Raw genomic sequence first — 19,117 nt, 5'->3', positions numbered from 1 at the left:
AACTGTAGAAATAGTCCTGTTTCAGCGCAGTTAATTGAAAACCTACAGCAGACACTTCCATATTTTGACAGATGTTACCAGTGGCGTAACTACTGCCCCCGCAGCCCTCGCGGTGGCTTGGGTGCGAGGGGCTGCGGGAGCGCCACTGACAGAACAGATTGACATGCGGACGAGCGTCCGCATGTCAATCTGCGGTTTCCTCTCCCTCCTTCCCTCCGCTGCTGCCTACTGTGTACAGAGGGACACGGAGCGCACATCGCGCGCCTCTCCTGTGTCCCTCCTGGCTCTCCCCCGGCCGGTCTAATAAAGGAAGTGCCGTTCGTGAGCTCTGATTGGCTCACGAACCGGCACTTCCTTTATTAGACCGGCCGGGGGAGAGCCAGGAGGGACATTGGAGAGACGCGCTATGCGCTCCGTGTCCCTCCAACACAAAGAAGGGGGAGGGGAAGCAGGCACTGGGGGGGCATATACCTGGCACTGGGGGCATATACCTGGCACTGGGGGCATATACCTGGCACTGGGGGGCATATACCTGGCACTGGGGGCATATACCTGGCACTGGGGGGGAAGCAGGCACTGTGGGGGAATATCTGGCACTGGGGGGGCATATACCTGGCACTGGGGGCATATACCTGGCACTGGGGGCATATACCTGGCACTGGGGGGGCATATGCCTGGCACTGGGGGCATATACCTGGTACTGGGGGGGAAGCAGGCACTGTGGGGGAATATCTGGCACTGGGGGGGCATATACCTGGCACTGGGGGCATATACCTGGCACTGTGGGGGAATATCTGGCACTGGGGGCATATACCTGGCACTGGGGGGGAATATCTGGCACTGGGGTGGCATATACCTGGCACTGGGGGGGGCATATACCTGGCACTGGGGGCATATACCTGGCACCGGGGAGGAATATCTGGCACTGGGGGCATATACCTGGCACTGGGGCGGAATATCTGGCACTGGGGGGGAAGCAGGCACTGTGGGGGAATATCTGGCACTGGGGGGGGCATATACCTGGCACTGGGGGGGGAATATCTGGCACTGGGGGGGAATATCTGGCACTGGGGGCATATACCTGGCACTGGGGGGGAATATCTGGCACTGGGGGGGCATATACCTGGCACTGGGGGGACATATACCTGGCACTGGGGGCATATACCTGGCACTGGGGGGGAATATCTGGCACTGGGGGCATATACCTGGCACTGAGGGGGAATATCTGGCACTGGGGGGGAAGCAGGCACTGTGGGGGAATATCTGGCACTGGGGGGGGCATATACCTGGCACTGGGGGCATATACCTGGCACTGTGGGGGAAGATCTGGCACTGGGGGCATATACCTGGCACTGGGGGGAATATCTGGCACTGGGGGCATATACCTGGCACTGTGGGGGAAGATCTGGCACTGGGGGCATATACCTGGCACTGTGGGGGAAGATCTGGCACTAAGGGCATATACCTGGCACTGTGGGGGAAGATCTGGCACTGGGGGCATATACCTGGCACTGTGGGGGCATATACCTGGCACTGTGGGGGAATATCTGGCACTGGGGGCATATACCTGGCACTGTGGGGGAATATCTGGCACTGGGGGCATATACCTGGCACTGTGGGGGAATATCTGGCACTGGGGGCATATACCTGGCACTGTGGGGGAATATTTGGCACTGGGGGGAGCAGGCACTGAGGGGGCATATGTGGCACTGTGGGGGAATATCTGGCACTGGGGGCATATACCTGGCACTGTGGGGGAATATCTGGCACTGGGTGCATATACCTGGCACTGTGGGGGAATATCTGGCACTGGGAGCATATGTGGCACTGGGAGCACGGCCCTAGCAACAAGCACTACCCCCTAGCAACGAGCATGACACCCAGTGCATGAAACCCCTGGCAACGAGCATGACACCCTGAGCATGAAAACCCCTGGCACCGTGCATGGAACCAAGAGCATGAAACCCCTGGCAACGAGCAGGTAATTTAAAAGTAATTGGAAGCCTTACTGTAGAACTTAATGTGTAATGGGCATTACGGTGTGTGGTATACTATATCACGGGCATTGTGTGGTATGTGGTATAATGTCTCAGGGTCACTGCAGGGTTTGGCATAATGTATCACGGACATTGCGGTGTGTGTCATAATGTGTCAGGTATTACGGTGTGTTGTATACTATATCACGGGCATTGTGGTATGTGGTATAATGTCTCAGGATCATTGTGGTGTGTGTCATAATGTGTCACAGACATTGTATGTGCTTAAATGTATCAGGGGCATTGCAGTGTGTAGCATAATGTATAACGGGCATTGCGATTCCTGTCATAATGTGTCACAGGCATTACGGTGTGTGGCATAATGTGTCGGGGGCACTATGGTGTGTGCATATTGTGTCATGTGCATTATTGTGCGTGGAATAATGTCTAAGGGCCATTGCAGTATGTGGCATAATGTATACTGGGCATTACTATAGGGAGGAAAAATGACAAATAATGTAAGGGGCATGAATCAGGATTATTTTTCTTTCCTGTGGTGGCTAACGTCTGGGCGTGCAGGTTGCAAAACTGGGGTATAAGGTAGTCTTTTCCTGCAATGCCACGCCCCTGTCAAAGAAGCCACACACCCTTTTTGGTGGCGCGCGCCCGCGGCGCGCACATATGTGTCCCTTTACTAGTGCCAATTATGGGGGGTATGGGGGGGGGGCGTCGAAGGATTTTTTGGCTTGGGGGAGAAAAATTTCTAGTTACGCCACTGGATGTTACTACTGTATTTCCAATGATTTCCAATTTATTGGTAATCAATACCGTGTACTATCCTTATGTCTGACATTGCACAAGAAAATATTTGGACATAGTAGCTACACTTCAAAGAGGATGAACATATTTACAGGGCAGTAGCCACCACCTTCATTATTTTTATGCCAGGCATAGAAATAGCTTCAGGAGGCTCAGACGCTGCCCGGCTCCCTCGACCTGGTGGTACACCCTGCACAGCATGACGTGATGTCAGAGGTCACGCTGGGCAGCCACCTGCCGGAATTCATCACCACCCTGCACCTCCAGCAAGTGGCCTACCCTCCCTCCCATCCTGTTTGGGATTAGTTATGTGGGTTGGGCAGGGAAGGGGGGGACACTGAAATTAAGCCAATCCCGGGATTTGCAGTTGGAAAAAAAGTTTTTAAAAAGCATCAACTGTGTAATGGCATCCAGTTAACATGGACAAGCGTCTCTAAAGAATGTTTCTAAAACCTTAATGAATCAACATCACAAATAAATCAGACTGTTCTAGGGGCAAAGTGGAAGAGGATGTACCCAGTACTACAAAGGAGTATGTAATAAAGTGACCACTGAGTGTATATTTATATACAGTACTTGGATCTTGTTTATATATACATACCGTATTTGAGATACAAGTCCTAAATGCTGTTTATGTACTGTATTTATAAGTACACCCTGCACCCCACATGCCATTTTTTATACCCCCCACCAGCATAATTTTCACACACTTCCATACACAAATTATATTGATATTTATTTATAAGCTGTCTTGGAGTCAAGGTGCCTAAAGTGTAATCCAAACTTGACCAAAAAGTATTAACAATGGGGGTAATTCCAAGTTGATCGCAGCAGGATTTTTGTTTGCAGTTGGGCAAAACCATGTGCACTGCAGGGGAGGCAGATATGACATGTGCAGAAAGAGTTAGATTTGGGTGGGTTATTTTGTTTCTGTGCAGGGTAAATACTGGCTGCTTTATTTTTACACTGCAAATTAGATTGCAGATTGAACACACCCCAACCAAATCTAACTCTCTCTGCACATGTTAAATCTGCCTCCCCTGCAGTGCACATGGTTTTGCCCAACTGCTAACAAAATTCCTGCTGCGATCAACTTGGAATTACCCCCAATGTCAAATGCCAGTTTGAAAAGAAAAATATGGAGCATCGCTTGGATGCCTAACATAGCAGATTCACAAATGGATAGCTGCATTTTCTACCTGCTTTCATCAGAGCCTTATTGCTTAAGGCCCCCATACATCAGCAATTACAATAAAACAATTTTCAGATTCTGAGATTTTTATCCTAGATTTAAAGATTCCCCAATACATCAATCTGCACCCATACAGTACATTCTACTATCCAAAATGCACAATGACTGATAAATAACACTACATAATAATCAGATAATACAGAGATCTTAGTTGCGTATATCGGCAGATATAGGGTTAAGCCCCCTGGCCAAATGGCAAGGCGTCTCTGTCACCGGGGGTCCCTAATACTAGGTGTGGGTCCAGGGTGCGGGACCCCATCATGTCGGCACAGGCCAACTACCCCAGGATAGCACACAGGTGAAAATTAGTAAGGGTTTATAAGAAGCACATAAGTGCTATGTAAGTGAGGTGTGATTAAAATAATACAAAAATATATACAATGTGGTAGGAAAAAACATAAGTGTTAATAAAGTGTTAGGGTGTGCCAACCTGAGGCAGCCCAGCCATACTAACACAGGGAAAATCACACCCCAAACCCACCCCATAAATAATGACAAATATGTCTGGGTCTAATAGCCCAGTGTAAGGCCACATGATATTGGCTCCTACAGCTTCTGAGAGCCAGCTTACCTGGAAAAGCCCCTAGCAACTAAGATCTCTGTATTATCTGATTATTATGTAGTGTTATTTCTCACTCAGTGTGCATTAGGGAAAGCAAAATGTTTTTCTCTTACACAGAATTACCCCTCCCTTTTAGCACCTGAGTGACATCACAATCTGATTGAGCAGCTTACCAATAAATGTGCATTGTATTTCAGAGAGGCATGGATGGGTCTGCATTAAGAGGGGTGTCTCCAGGTAAAGCTGTAGTAGCCATTATCATGTGGCCTTACACTGGGCATTCAGACCCAGACATATGTGTAATTATTTACGGGGTGGGTGTGGGGTGTGATTTACCCTGTGTTAGTGCGGCTGGGCTGCTTCAGGTTGGCAAACCCTAACACTTTATTAACACTTACAGTATGTTTTTTCCTATCACATTGTATATATTTTTGTATTATTTTAATCACACCTCACTTACATAGCACTTATGTGCTTCTTATTAACCCTTACTAATTTTCACCTGGCCGGCCTGTGCCAACATGATGGGGTCCCGCACCCTGGACCCACACCTAGTATTAGGGACCCCCAGTGACAAAGACGCCTTGCCAATCATCCTGGGGGCTTAACCCTATATCTGCAGATATATGCAACTAAGATCTCTGTATTATCTGATTATTATGTAGTGTTATTTCTCACTCATTGTGCATTATGGATAGCAAAATGTTTTTCTCTTACCCAGAATTACCCCTCCCTTTTAGCACCTGAGTGACATCACAATCTGATTGAGCAGCTTGCCAATATATGTGCCCCATACAGTACATTACAGATATATTCCATTTATTTGCATACCATTTTCAGCAAATACAGACATGCCAATCTTGAAGGGATCATCAGTTTACTAAAAAAAAGTCTGCATTTCTGCTGATTGATACCATAAACTAGCAATCTACATACCGAATTGATCTGTGAGATCCAACACGTTGGACAACCTGATTTACCAATCCCAATCACTTTTGGTTGGAATCTGCAATTTGTGAACCCCATACATTGCAGATTTATTTACAATTTCATCTGCAAATCTCCAAATTTCCCTGATGGATTGCTGATGTATGGGTGCCTTAACCTACATTTGCAATCTCCAATAACATGTCCCTAGCATTGTGCACTCCCCATTGAGCTATTAATTTGCAGTATGCCCTAGGATCACTCTTTCTACAACTATTTAAACATGCAGCTGCATCTACTTCTACTAAGCCTTTATAAAAATGTTGTTGCTGTCATGGTCCTGGTCACCTCAGGACGTCCTCCAATAATGTTGCTGGAGAATCAAAATTAGCAATGCTTATGGACCTGCAGGCAGTGGAGTCACAAGGTGGGTGCGGCCACCCGGCTCCTGTCACAGAAGAGTAACCGACAGCGCACGGAGACTGTCTCTGGGGGAAGCCCAGCATCTCCAGAGATGCTGGTCAAGCCCCCAGAGTGACGATTCTGGGATCCCAGTGAGGCCATGCCCCCTGTATATAAGGCCATGTCCCCTTTTTATAGCGAGAACAGGGGTGCGCACCGGGTGTCACCACACCTGGTAACACATCTGCCTGCAGGATGCCCATTTTACTCACCTTGCCACCAGTTTCTTGCTGAATGATAATTGCCAGACACCTCTCATGTCTGGAGTCTTATGTTCAGTTACTTTCTACCATAGTTGTCTGCATGTCTTCCCAGTTATGCAGTGTCATCACTGCTACATATGCAATTTGCATTCTTTTGTTAGCATGCTGGGAGCCGCCCATCTTAGGGCAAGGCCACCCAGCATGCTGACCGCAGCATCCCCCTTCCCCCCATTCAACAAGCAGAAATTGCGAACGCATCACAATTTCTCCTTGCTAGCAGAAATTAAGGATGCCTCCTGCCGGCGCATCTTAGCTGCGCCCGCAGAAGGCCCACCGCCACATTCCTAATTGTGGTGGCTGCATGTGACATCACGCAGATGCCGCGATCATGCCCCCGCCACACACCCATTCATGCCACAACACTCTGTTTACACCCTGGAAGTCCTCCCCCTGGGTACCCGCAGAAAGTGTGGGCGCATGCACAGGATGGGCACTGCGCATGCACCCGCTGGGCGATTGCAATAATTCCGGTTGAATTGTGATTTGTGATTCAACCTGAATTAGACAAAAGGATTTCCCACCCAGTAATATCAATGGAGAGCCAGGCTATTTGATTATCAGCATATCCTGCAACTTTCCTTGCTCTTAGACTCACAGTGACACTTACCTCACTACTGCTATAGGAATGCTGTCTTCTCCATCCATTCTGTGTCCCCTATCTTAGCGGCTGTAGCTCTACAGATCCAATGTAGCTTTGACAGCTGAATGGAAGTGCTCAAACTAATAAATTTTCCTTGAGCCAACCCTAAGGCTGTTCCAGAGTCTTCCAGCAGGGTCCACCTTCCACTGGCTTTCCCCCTGGGTATTCTTACTGGAACTTCCAGGTCCATCACTTAATTAGTATTTGATGGACATTGAACTAGTAATATTTATTTATGCAATAACCAGCCACTGTCTCCTAATTTATGGTTTCACAATGTACATACACCAAAATACTGATCCAGAATCGCTTATGACGCATAGAAAAATAGAATTTGACAGCAGTTGAGAACCACTTGACCCATCTAGTCTGCCCCTTTTTTTTTTACCATATTTTTACCTCAAACCTTATTTGATCCTTCATTTTTTGTAAGGATATCCTTATGTCTATCCCATGCATGTTTAAATTACTCCACTGTCTTAAGTCTATACCACCTCTGATGGGAGGCTATTCTACTTGTCCACTACACTTTCTGTGAAGTTTTTTTTCCTCAAATTTCCCCTAAACCTCCCTCCAGTCTCAGTGCATGTCCTCGTGTTCTAATACTTCTCTTCACTTGAACAATGTTTCTCTCCTGGACTTGATATATTTGAAAGTTTCTATTATGTCCTCCATTTCCCTTCTCTAAATTCAGTTTTAAGCAAACCCCTTGAAGGCTGCAGAGTATACAAATAAATACAGAATACAGGGCCTAATTCAGACCTGATTGCTGCTGTATGTTTTCGCACAGCAGTCGATCAGGTCTGAACTGAGCATGCGCCGGCGCATGCCAGACAGCCGATGGCCATCTCAGCCCTGCAATTGCCTCTGCCTGATTGACAGGCAGAGGCGGTCACTGGGCGGGAGGGTGTGGGTAGGTAGCATTTGCCCACCATTTTAGGGGTGCAGTCCGGGCAACACAGGTGTGCCCAGACCATGCGGGGGGGCGGGCCATGGTGGCTGCATGACATCACACGCAGCCGCTGCAACCCAGACTTCGACGAGTAGCTCCCTGCCAGCACACAGGAACTGTGCTGTTAGGGAGCTACTCTTCAAGTACAAAAGTGGCAATTTTTTTATGATTGTGCGGCGGGGTAGGGCCTGACATGCGGGGTGGACTAGCCCTGTGCTGGGTGTCGTCCCCCCCCCCCCGCATGTCAGGGAAGCTGATCGTAGATTTGCTAAATTTAGTACATCTTTGATCAGGTCTGAATTAGGCCCACAGTCACCAGGGAAATAGAAGTCTCCAGGAGATTTGAAATAGAATTTAAAACACTTGTTAATTACCATTGAAATATGCAGGTACAGTGAGCTGAATGCTGTGGAACAATGCTTGGGCAAATGTTCCAGATTGCACCGTGAGCAAACATGAACATTCTGACACAGACATTAAGTAATAACATAAGACGTCAACACAGAAAGTCCAACACAGGCAGCAAAGCTCCATCATTACATGGCAAAGACAAAACAATAATGGATTTCCACAAACTGCCTTAGAACAGCTAAAGACCAGGTGCAGCTGATGAAGCAGATTAATTCCTTGCAGGTCATCTGTCCAGAGCAAAAGGAGCTGAGACTAGGTAGAAGCCCTCCTCTGGTGGTTACCAGTATTACATAGTCCTAGATGACCAGAACAGATTCCTAACACTGGGGAGTAGGAATATCTGCCCGAGTTAATGAAGCCTTTATGTACTGCTGACTGTTCCCTTTCAAGTACTGCTCTTATCTACCTACATAATGTTACTGCAGCTTTGCAGAGTTTCCACTTAGTCTTAGTCTCCATGTTTCTGTAAATCCACACTGAATACATGTCACTTGGTAGCTTACAGTGCAGTCACAGCTGTTTGGAGAATGAGCTCCTTCATCTATCCACCATGATTCTTTAATGCAATCTGCCACTTAGTCATCATGCCACTATAACATAACCTATGGCAGTGGTTCCCAAACTGTGTGCCTAAGCACCCTGGGGTGCCTCGGGACACTTGTAAGGGTGCCTTGGATTGGTGGTCCAGGACCAATTGAAATTATTTATGTTTAATGTAATTGGCAAAACCAGTGCTGGTGGCTGCTAATCAAAAAATATGTGGACAAACAGAAGCAAATCTTGTCCCTCACCATACAATTTAACCTAAAGATGACATATAATCACAATTTACTTAATTTAATATTTCTTTCTAAGTTTCTCAATAAGAAACGTTTGTCCTGGAGGTGCCGTGAAAACAATTCTAGGGCACCCTGATTCCAGAGAGTTTGGGAACCACTGACCTATGGGGAACATGGCTTTCATCAACGTTTAGTCACACTGTGCCATCTGAGGTCACATACTGTATTATTACTTCCCAGCTCAAGATTGGTGAAAGATAAAAGGACTCATAAACAAAAGATGTGAGGAAAACCATGCTACAGTAGTTCATCTACTGGATGTTGGGGCTTCACTTTTTTTCTGAAAATGTCATACTCTATTGTGTCTCAGACAGACCCCATGTCTGCTGGTCAAGCTTATCCTAATGAAATGGTTCAGGCCCCCAGCTTAGTGATTTACATACACAGGTCCTAAAACTGCATAGTGACATTTGTGAGATTCTGGTCATGTCATGAAGCTTTACAACAAATAAGATATACTGGTGTTGGAATCACAACTTCATAAGTCAATAAAAAAATAGATATACCATGTCCGAGCAGACATCATCCACCTGGACTTGAGCGTTGCACACAGGAGGTTGACAAGGATGCCTCTGATTGGTTTCTTACACAATTGCATGACCCACCAAGCCACCAGAATGAGTGACATGCAATTCCAAATCTGCTGGACCTCGGTCCTCACTAGCTCTGGAAGGTTCTTGGCTCCCCTCCTCTGTCCTGCAGGGTTCACCATGTTGCAATTTCCTCTCATATGTTTGTCACTGGCCAGGTAGGTTACACTTATGATTAATCAGCCTATTTCATTCCTTCCTGGTCTCTACAGCATTGCCTGATCTTCATTTCTCTGTGGATTGATGATGAAGGTTCTTGGTGATTTTTCTACTCTTTAGCAAGTACCTGCATTCATTGGTCCCTCAAGTGAATCTCCTTTTACTGCTTAATTAAATCAGCAGTACTGTACCTATGTAAATAGTGTATCAACCAAGGTTAAAAAATCAGGTGCAAATTGGGTTGTTGTTCAAATGCTGCTGCTATATAAACAGGGCTAGTCAATCCTGTTAACCACAAAAACCACACACATTAAAAGATAGTAGCGCTAATAGTGAAGGATTGTTAAAAACCAGATGGATAGGATGAAAAGGTTAAACATTTAATAAAAACAAACATACGACATTTAGGATAAAATTACAGTAGGTCACCAATTATTGGCTGCTCAATTTCTATAGTGTCCGTTCCTTTTCAATATATATTGGTCTGCAGATAGGTGTACAGATATTTAATGATGAACTGATGGCACAGTCCGAATAAATAATCATTACCATAAATGCACCACTGGAGGTATACTGTATTCCCTTGTAGGAGTCCCTTGTATGCAGTTAGGGTGTCCAAAGTCCTCGGTCCTCACCAGACTGCGGTGTCTTTGGTATGGAATGAAGCGTTAAGTATGGCATCCATAAACGAATCTGTTCACCAAGATAGTTCTGGCAAGCTGAAAGAAGATCCAGTACTAGTCCAGTCCCACAGACAGCAGCAGAAAACTTTGCATAAGTGACCAGCAGGTGACAGCTGACGTGTTTCGTTGCGATTACTGCAGCTTTTTAAAAGTGAGCAGCCGATAATTGGTGACCCAATTTTATCCTAAATGTTGTATGTTTGTTATTATTAAATGTTTAACCTTTTCATCCTTCACTATTAGCACTGCTATCTTTTAATATGTGTGAGTATTGGCCCTCATTCCGAGTTGTTCGCTCGGTATTTTTCATCGCATCGCAGTGAAAATCCGCTTAGTACGCATGCGCAAAGTTCGCACTGCGACTGCGCCAAGTAACTTTACTATGAAGAAAGTATTTTTACTCACGGCTTTTTCTTCGCTCCGGCGAACGTAATGTGATTGACAGGAAATGGGTGTTACTGGGCGGAAACACGGCGTTTCAGGGGCGTGTGGCTGAAAACGCTACCGTTTCCGGAAAAAATGCAGGAGTGGCCGGAGAAACTGTGGGAGTGCCTGGGCGAACGCTGGGTGTGTTTGTGACGTCAACCAGGAACGACAAGCACTGAAATGATCGCACAGGCAGAGTAAGTCTGGAGCTACTCTGAAACTGCTAAGTAGTTAGTAATCGCAATATTGCGAATACATCGGTCGCAATTTTAAGAAGCTAAGATTCACTCCCAGTAGGCGGCGGCTTAGCGTGTGTAACTCTGCTAAATTCGCCTTGCGACCGATCAACTCGGAATGAGGGCCATTGTACCTATTCCTGCATTTCCTACTTTTTCAAGTTCCTCTCAAGTAGTTGGTCAATCAGACTGCAACATTCTACTTTCTCCTACCTTTACTGTTTCAACCAGCACATCTCAAATTACTATGAACTCAGACGCAGTACTACTTCAGTATCTACATACTCTGTCCCGTAGAGTCCCTTCTTCTGCAGCATTTGTTGTTTCTGCACCTTTCAGTTCCCTAACCTGCCTCACTCTGTGCAGCGCTAGGGGGTTGCAACCTGAAAGTTCTCTGCAGTAAAGACCATTATGTCTTGGGCAAGTTCTTGATGAATACAAGAGTTAGCTGTTCCAAACAGAGTAAGGAAGGGCCATACCTGAGCTGTGATAGTAATATCAGGCCAAAAGTGTGGACTTTGCAGGGAAACAGAGTCAGAAGATGGATCCATTCCAATTTCTGGCTGGACTACTTGAAAAGCCAGAGGTATATCAGGCACAACTGATTAATTCAAGAACTTTCCACTTTTATGGACACCCTGCAAGTTAAACTTGTTAATCCAACTACTACCTTCCCTACAATGTCTGATCTACCCTTAACTTCATCTACCTCTATCCAGCTGCGAACACCACCCAATTATGATTTTAATCACATAATTTTGACCTGATATAGTATTCACTTTGAGCTAATATCAGGAAGTCTCCCCTCTGATTGTACTAAGGTAGGGTGCATTATTTCTTTCTCATTGGGTCCACACTGGCATGAGTATCACCTTTGTGAGAAATGTCTTACCCTATGCTACATAACCATTCCCATTTCCCGACAACCTGTTCAAGATCTATGACAATCTTAGAATCACTATTTCCGCTGCCTCATATATTTTTTGCTCATGACAAGTTCCAGGTCCAACAAAAACAAAAGAAGGTAGTAACAAGGGGGTAATTCAGAGTTGATCGCAGCAGCAAATTTGTTAGCAGATGGGCAAAACCATGTGCCCTGCAGTGGGGGCAGAAATAACATTTGCAGAGAGAGTTAGATTTGGGTGGGTTATTTTGTTTCTGTGCAGGGTATATACTGGCTGCTTTATTTTTACACTGCAATTCAGATTTTCAGTTTGAACACACCACACCCAAATCTAACTCTCTGCACATGTTATATCTGCCCCCCTGCAGTGCACATGGGTGGTCATTCTGAGTTGTTCGCTCGCTGCTAATTTTAGCAGAATTGCTAACAGGCTAAAATCCGGCAGTTCTGCGCATGCGTATGCACAGCAGGGCGCACGCGCTAAGCAAATTTACACAAAACTATGCTATTTTACTCACGGGCGAACAAAGCTTTTCAATCGCACTGCTGATCGTAGTGTGATTGACAGGAAGTGGGTGTTTCTGGGCGGAAACTGGCCGTTTTCAGGGAGTGTGCTAAAAAACGCAGGCGTGCCAGGTAAAAACGCAGGAGTGGCTGGAGAAATGGAGGAGTGGCTGGACGGACGCAGAGCGTGTTTGTGATGTCAAACTAGGAACTAAATGGACTGAGGTGATCGCAATCTAGGAGTAGGTCTGGAGCTACTCAGTAACTGCAAGGAAATACTTAATGGCAGAATTGCTAATCTTTCATTAGCAATTCTGCTATTAATAGCAGAATTGCTAATCTTTTGTTACCAATTCCGCTATGCTAAGATACACTCCCAGATGGCGGGGGCCTAGTGTGTGCAATGCTGCTAAAAGTAGCTAGCGAGCGAACAACTCGGAATGAGGGCCATGGTTTTGGCCAACTGCTAACAAATTTGCTGCTGCGATCAACTCTGAATTATCCCCACAGTGCACTAGTCAAGAATATTTTAAAACACAACTTATATACAGTAGGTAATATTAATTTAATAACATCCCTAAAATACATACAGAATCCATAAAATGGTGAAATATATTTAAAATAAGTAATAGGAAATAGATCTAAAAATTCAGGAGCTATCTGTTGGTGCAGTTGGAGGCTAAATAGCAGGTACTGTATATCACTAATGTATGAGTTATATCATTAAGGTCACCCTGAAAAAAGTGCTAATTAACATTTAATTTGAAGCCATAAGAGGTGTTATACACTGTTTATAAATGGTTAGATTTCAATCATTATCATGGGGGTAATTCTGAGTTGATCGCAGCAGGAACTTTGTTAGCAGTTGGCCAAAACCATGTGCACTGCAGGGGGGGGCAGATGTAACATGTGCAGAGAGAGTTAGATTTGGGTGTGCTGTGTTCAATCTGCAATCTAAATTGCAGTGTAAAAATAAAGCAGCCAGTATTTACCCTGCACAGAAACAAAATAACCCACCCAAATCCAACTCTCTCTGCACATGTTATATCTGCCCCCCCTGCAGTGCACATGCTTTTGCCCAACTACTAACAAAGTTGCTGCTGCGATCAACTCAGAATTACCCCCCATGTGCAGATAAATATTTTCTATTCCTTATTTTAAATAAATTTCACCAATTTATGGATTCATTTATTGTTGGGATTATTTTAATACTACAGGTTGAGTATCCCTTATCCAAAATGCTTGGGACCAGAGGTATTTTGGATATGGGATTTTTCCGTATTTTGGAATAATTGCATAACATAATGAGATATCATGGTGATGGGACCCAAGTCTAAGCACAGAATGCATTTATGTTACATATACACCTTATACACACAGCCTGAAGGTAATTTTAGCCAATATTTTGTATAACTTTGTGCATTAAACAAAGTGTGTCTACATTCACACAAATCATTTATGTTTCATATACACCTTATACACACAGCCTGAAGGTCATTTAATACAATATTTTTAATAACTTTGTGTATTAAACAAAGTTTGTGTACATTGAGCCATCAAAAAACAAAGGTTTCACTATCTCACTCTCACTCAAAAAAGTCCGTATTTCGGAATATTCCGTATTTCGGAATATTTGGATATGGGATACTCAACCTGTATATATAAAAATATAACATATTCTTTACTAGTGCACCTTGGCCCTCATTCCGAGTTGTTCACTCGCTAGCTGCTTTTAGCAGCATTGCACACGCTAAGCCGCCGCCCTCTGGGAGTGTATCTTAGCTTAGCAGAATTGCGAACGAAAGATTAGCAGAATTGCGATTAAATAATTCTTAGCAGTTTCTGAGTAGCTCGAGACTTACTCCTACACTGCGATCAGCTCAGCCCGTTTCGTTCCTAGTTTGACGTCACAAACACGCCCTGCGTTCGGCCAGCCACTCCCCCGTTTCTCCAGACACTCCCGCGTTTTATCCATGCACGCCTGCGTTTTTCCGCACACTCCCAGAAAACGGTTAGTTTCCACCCAGAAACACCCACTTCCTGTCAATCACACTCCTATCACTTCAACAATGAAAATTCATCATTCGGACGTGAGTAAATCTACTAAGTTTTGTGCTAAAATACTTAGCGCATGCGCGCTGCGTACCATGCGCATGCGCATTTTTGCCTTAATCGCTCCGTTGCGAAAATCGGCAATGAGCGAACAACTCAGAATGACCCCCCTTGTTGCTAACTTCTTTTGTTTTTGGTCAACCGTGTACCTTATGGTAGTTGGTAGCGCCTCTCCATGACCATTATACATGATTTCGACGAGAGAGAGAGAAACCTGTGCAATTGTTTTTTGTCTATATTATACTCATAACAAGTATGTCAGCCAATTCTGGACAATTCTGAAATAACAATGGAATGACAAAGCTATGATGGCAGTGGTTTGGCAAGGTCACTATGACAGGATCAAGAATAAATTGGCAACTAGAAACTTACCTACCTTTCTTGATCAGATGATCTCTTTATGTGATAAAGTTGATCTACATATCAGAGATTAAGCACAGGAGAAGTACAGTATAATAAAAAATGTCTAAAGCTACTGTAGTTCAAGCTACTGTACTGTAGTTCCTCATATTCTTACTCCCTCTCCAGCTGAGGAAGAAGCTAGGCAGTTAGGATGCTCTTGACTGTCCTTCAAACAAAGGAAATGAAGGCTGAGAGAAAAGCTCTGTCTCTACTGTTCACACTCTGATGACCTTCTACCTACTTTTTAATTAGTTGAAGTAGTACTGTAAGGATCTTATTGTATTTCCTCTTTAGATCATTTATACAGTAGGATAATACATAACAATGGACCATAACAAAATGTACTGATTGTTTATATCATATTTTGATGGTCTATTCATTTTAATACTAACAAATAAAAGTAAAAATGTATTACTCCATTACCCAGAGCACGACTTCAATGCACTTATAACTTTTCTTATCTCTTCTGCTTATATGTCTGCTTGAAAGACCTCAGTAGGGATTGAGTATGATATGTCAACAGTCATAATGTGGATATTCATCCTGTTGACATAAAAACTTTGGGACAGTCAATGTGTTGACGTTGAACATGTCGATATTCATTGTGTACCTCTTGATGAAACATTGACATATTATCCCTGGTGGCCCAGTGGTGACTAACATTCTCCTGGTGGCTGCAGTGGTTTTAGTGGCATCTTCTGGATCCCGGCAGTCATGTGACTGTCATTTCTAGATCAGACTTCTGAACCTCCCATATGCTCCAATAACCCTAATCCCTTCCCCTAATCCTCCCTCAAGAGCCTAACTTAACCTTCTTGCACAGCCTAACTTTACTCACCTGCCTGAAGCCCCACCCATACAATATGTAAAAATTCTATCAATGTCAATATTTCATATGTCAACATTTTGAGAATGTCGAAATGTTGTCTGGGGTACGAGTCATTTGGTCAACAAGACTTAGGTCGACAGTCATTAGGTCAACCGCTATTGGCCGATATGCATTATGTCAACAGGGTCACTAGGTCGACATGGTCATTAGGTTGACATGAACAAGGTCGACATGGAAACTGTCGACATGAGATTTTTTCCTTTTTTGGTGTTGTTTTCTTCGTAAAGTGACAGGGAAACCCAATTAGTGCACCGTGTCCCCTCGAATGGCTCGCTTCACTCGCCATGCTTCGGGCAAGGTGCCTCGCTCCACTACCGTTGCTCTCGGCACAGGTTACCATTCCCAATTGTAGTCCATGTGGATCGTAAAGTATGAAAAAAGGAAAAAAAATTTTTGCAAAAATGTATGTTGACCTTTTTCCATGTTGCCCTAGTACATATCGACCCAATCACCATATCAGCCTAGTGACCCTGTCGACCTAATGCATGTCGACCTATAGTGGTTGACTTAATGACTGTCAACTTAAGTCTTGTCGACCAAATGGCCATAAGCTGTTGTCTGTTGTAATTTTTTAACAATGTCAACATCATAACTGTCAACATTGTGGTGTCAACATTATGAATGTTACATTGTGATTGTCAACTTTTAACTACATCCCCCTAAGAGTTTTATCTCTTCATACTAAATTATTTAAAAAAACAGGAAATCTATATAAATATAACAAACAGACAAAACTTAGAATTATCAGTTTACTAACAAAACAAGTGTGGTAAACACATATATGGAATAAAATAATGTTATTTTATTACTTTTTCTATTTTATAAATTTGTTGTTATAGAGCTGAACATATACTGTAGATGAGAAATAAAAAAGAAAATTATAGAGTCTCATACATACAAATAGTAACATGTTATGAAATGAGTTGTCTGTAAGTAGTTCTACTGGAATTCACAAATAACTAGTCGTGGCAGAATGCATGGAATATCATTCCATTTGCCATTATCTTGTATTTCTGTACAGTCTTCAGTGTCTTTGTCGTTGTTTGGCTCCCCAGGGTTCCAGTTAGTAAACGTGACTTTGTTTCCCGTCAGGTATAAGAATGTCCCTTCTACTTGCATATCTGATATGCCTAGGAAAGCTCTGTTTGACTCCCCCTTGGAGAGGAGTACCTTCTGCACAGCACTGTTTTCTGCTGCATTTTTTGGAGCTGCTAGACTACCACCAGATTCTTTGCAGATCCACTGAGCATTTTCAAAACTTTCTTTCAGACCATTGGTTACAAACAATTTATCACCAGATTGTATAGCTCCATGGAAGAGCAGAACTGAAATAGATGAAAAAAAGGTAAATCAAACTTATTACACTGGAAATCTATTCCTATGCTGGTGTTGGCTAGTCAAGTTGCCAGTTGATTCAGTAAAGGGACTCAACACAATGAGATTGATTCTGAGATGGGAGTATAGACTGTAACTGCACCTTGATAAAACCATATTGCAATGCAGGTGGGGCAGATGTAACATGTACAGGGAGATCTACGTTTGGAGGGGGTGTGTCCAAACTCAAATCAAAATTGCAATCTAAAAGTAAAGCTGCCCAGTATTTGTGGGCTGCATGCGAAAAACTGACAGTATTTACCCTGCATGCAAAAATGATAAATGCTTCCCTTGAACTGCTACATGGTTTGACTATGTGCACCATAAAGGCCCCATACATCAGCAATCGATTGGGGCAATTTGCTGTTTTGCAGGTGATAGTGCAAGTAAGTCTGCAATGTATGGGGTTCACAGATCGTGGATTCAGACCAAAAATTGATTGAGACTGTTAAATCAGGTTGTCCAACATGGTGGATTTCACAGATCAATTGGGACTGTAAATTGCTAGTGTATGGTACAATCAGCTGATTTCCAGACCTATTCTAGTAAACTGATGAGCCTTTCAAGATTGGCAGATTTGTATTTGCTGAAAAATATCTGCAAATCACTGAAAAATATCTGTAATAAATGGGTGCAGATTGGTGGATTGAGGAATCTTTAAATCTATGAAAAATCTCAGAATCTGCAGATTGTTTTTTGTGTGATTGCTGATATATGCGGGGCCTTTATTTGCTCTGTTTTGCTTTATACCCACTGTAAAATTAGGGCCATTGTTAACTCTTCTGGAATGCACATTCCTTTTTTTTAATAACTTAAGTCATTGTTAAGTGGAATACCAATATCATAGGACAGAGGTTCTCAAACGCGATCCTGAAGGCACCCCAACAGTCCAGGTTTTAAGTTTATCCATGCTTGGCCACAGGTGACTTAAGTAGCTCTGCAGTCAATTTAATTTAACCATCTGTGCTGAGCCATGGATATACCTAAAACCTGGACTGTTGAAGTGTCTTGAGGCCCGCGTTTGAGTACCTTTGTCCTAGCATCTGTGTATTCTAATGCAGTATATGTAAATATGTCATTGTTATACAGATGGAGCCATGCTAGTCGTGGCTCCATCTGTGACTAGGCGTGCCCGCCCGGGCACGCCTATCGCCAAGGGCGTCCCCATCCACCTGGGCGCGCGCCCGGACAGAGACAAATGGAGAGCGTCTCTGTCCGCGCGCCTGGACAGAGACGCTCTGAATGGGAGCATCTCTGTGCACTCCTGGTTTGACTATGCGGACAGATCACCTAGTCACGCCAGGAGTGCTCGTTTACGATGGAGCCGCCTCAGATGAGCATGGCTCCATCTGTATTCCTACAGTAACTTTATCTCAGTAATTAACACAATTAGTAATTAAGAGATGTATTACAGAGACAGAGTAAGGAATAGAAAACAAATAATACAGGTCTTACTTTTATTATACTTATTAAGGTTTGCTTGAAGTATCTGCAATTGACTCTCAAATACTTTTAATTGTTCCTTAGCAATGTCATCTGCAGAAAATGATCTGGATTAATAGTTTTCTCATTTTATTATTATTTGAAAAAGTCTGCATATTTGTAATAGTCAAAACTCTGGACACTTGGAACAATGTGGAAGCTTAACAGTCAATATATCCCATTATAAAGGAAAAAACCATACATATACTTAAGGTTGCCATAATATCACTGTAATCAAGTGTATCTGTGATGT

General features: G+C 43.9%; 1 protein-coding gene across 4 annotated transcripts in view; it reads right to left on the bottom strand.

The window, feature by feature from the left end:
• The window catches only part of LOC135055101 (pulmonary surfactant-associated protein D-like), a 455,316-nt gene that overhangs the window by 363,316 nt on the left and 72,883 nt on the right, over window positions 1–19,117 (bottom strand). For 2 of the 4 annotated variants that reach the window (XM_063958749.1, XM_063958748.1), the window contains exons 5-6: window positions 18,838–18,918; window positions 16,744–17,333 (exon numbers count right to left, since the gene is read on the bottom strand). The exons of 1 other annotated variant lie outside the window; for it this stretch is intronic. In XM_063958749.1, coding sequence (XP_063814819.1) covers window positions 16,948–17,333; window positions 18,838–18,918 — 467 coding nt within the window. In that variant the 3' untranslated portion in view covers window positions 16,744–16,947. Of the gene's footprint in view, window positions 1–16,743; window positions 17,334–18,837; window positions 18,919–19,117 lie in introns of those variants that run through there. One more of the 4 variants, XM_063958751.1, reaches the window with a different exon arrangement.

The sequence above is a fragment of the Pseudophryne corroboree genome, chromosome 3 (assembly GCF_028390025.1).
Source record: "Pseudophryne corroboree isolate aPseCor3 chromosome 3, aPseCor3.hap2, whole genome shotgun sequence".
Lineage (NCBI taxonomy): Eukaryota > Metazoa > Chordata > Amphibia > Anura > Myobatrachidae > Pseudophryne > Pseudophryne corroboree.
This window is presented reverse-complemented; position numbering and strand designations above follow the sequence as displayed.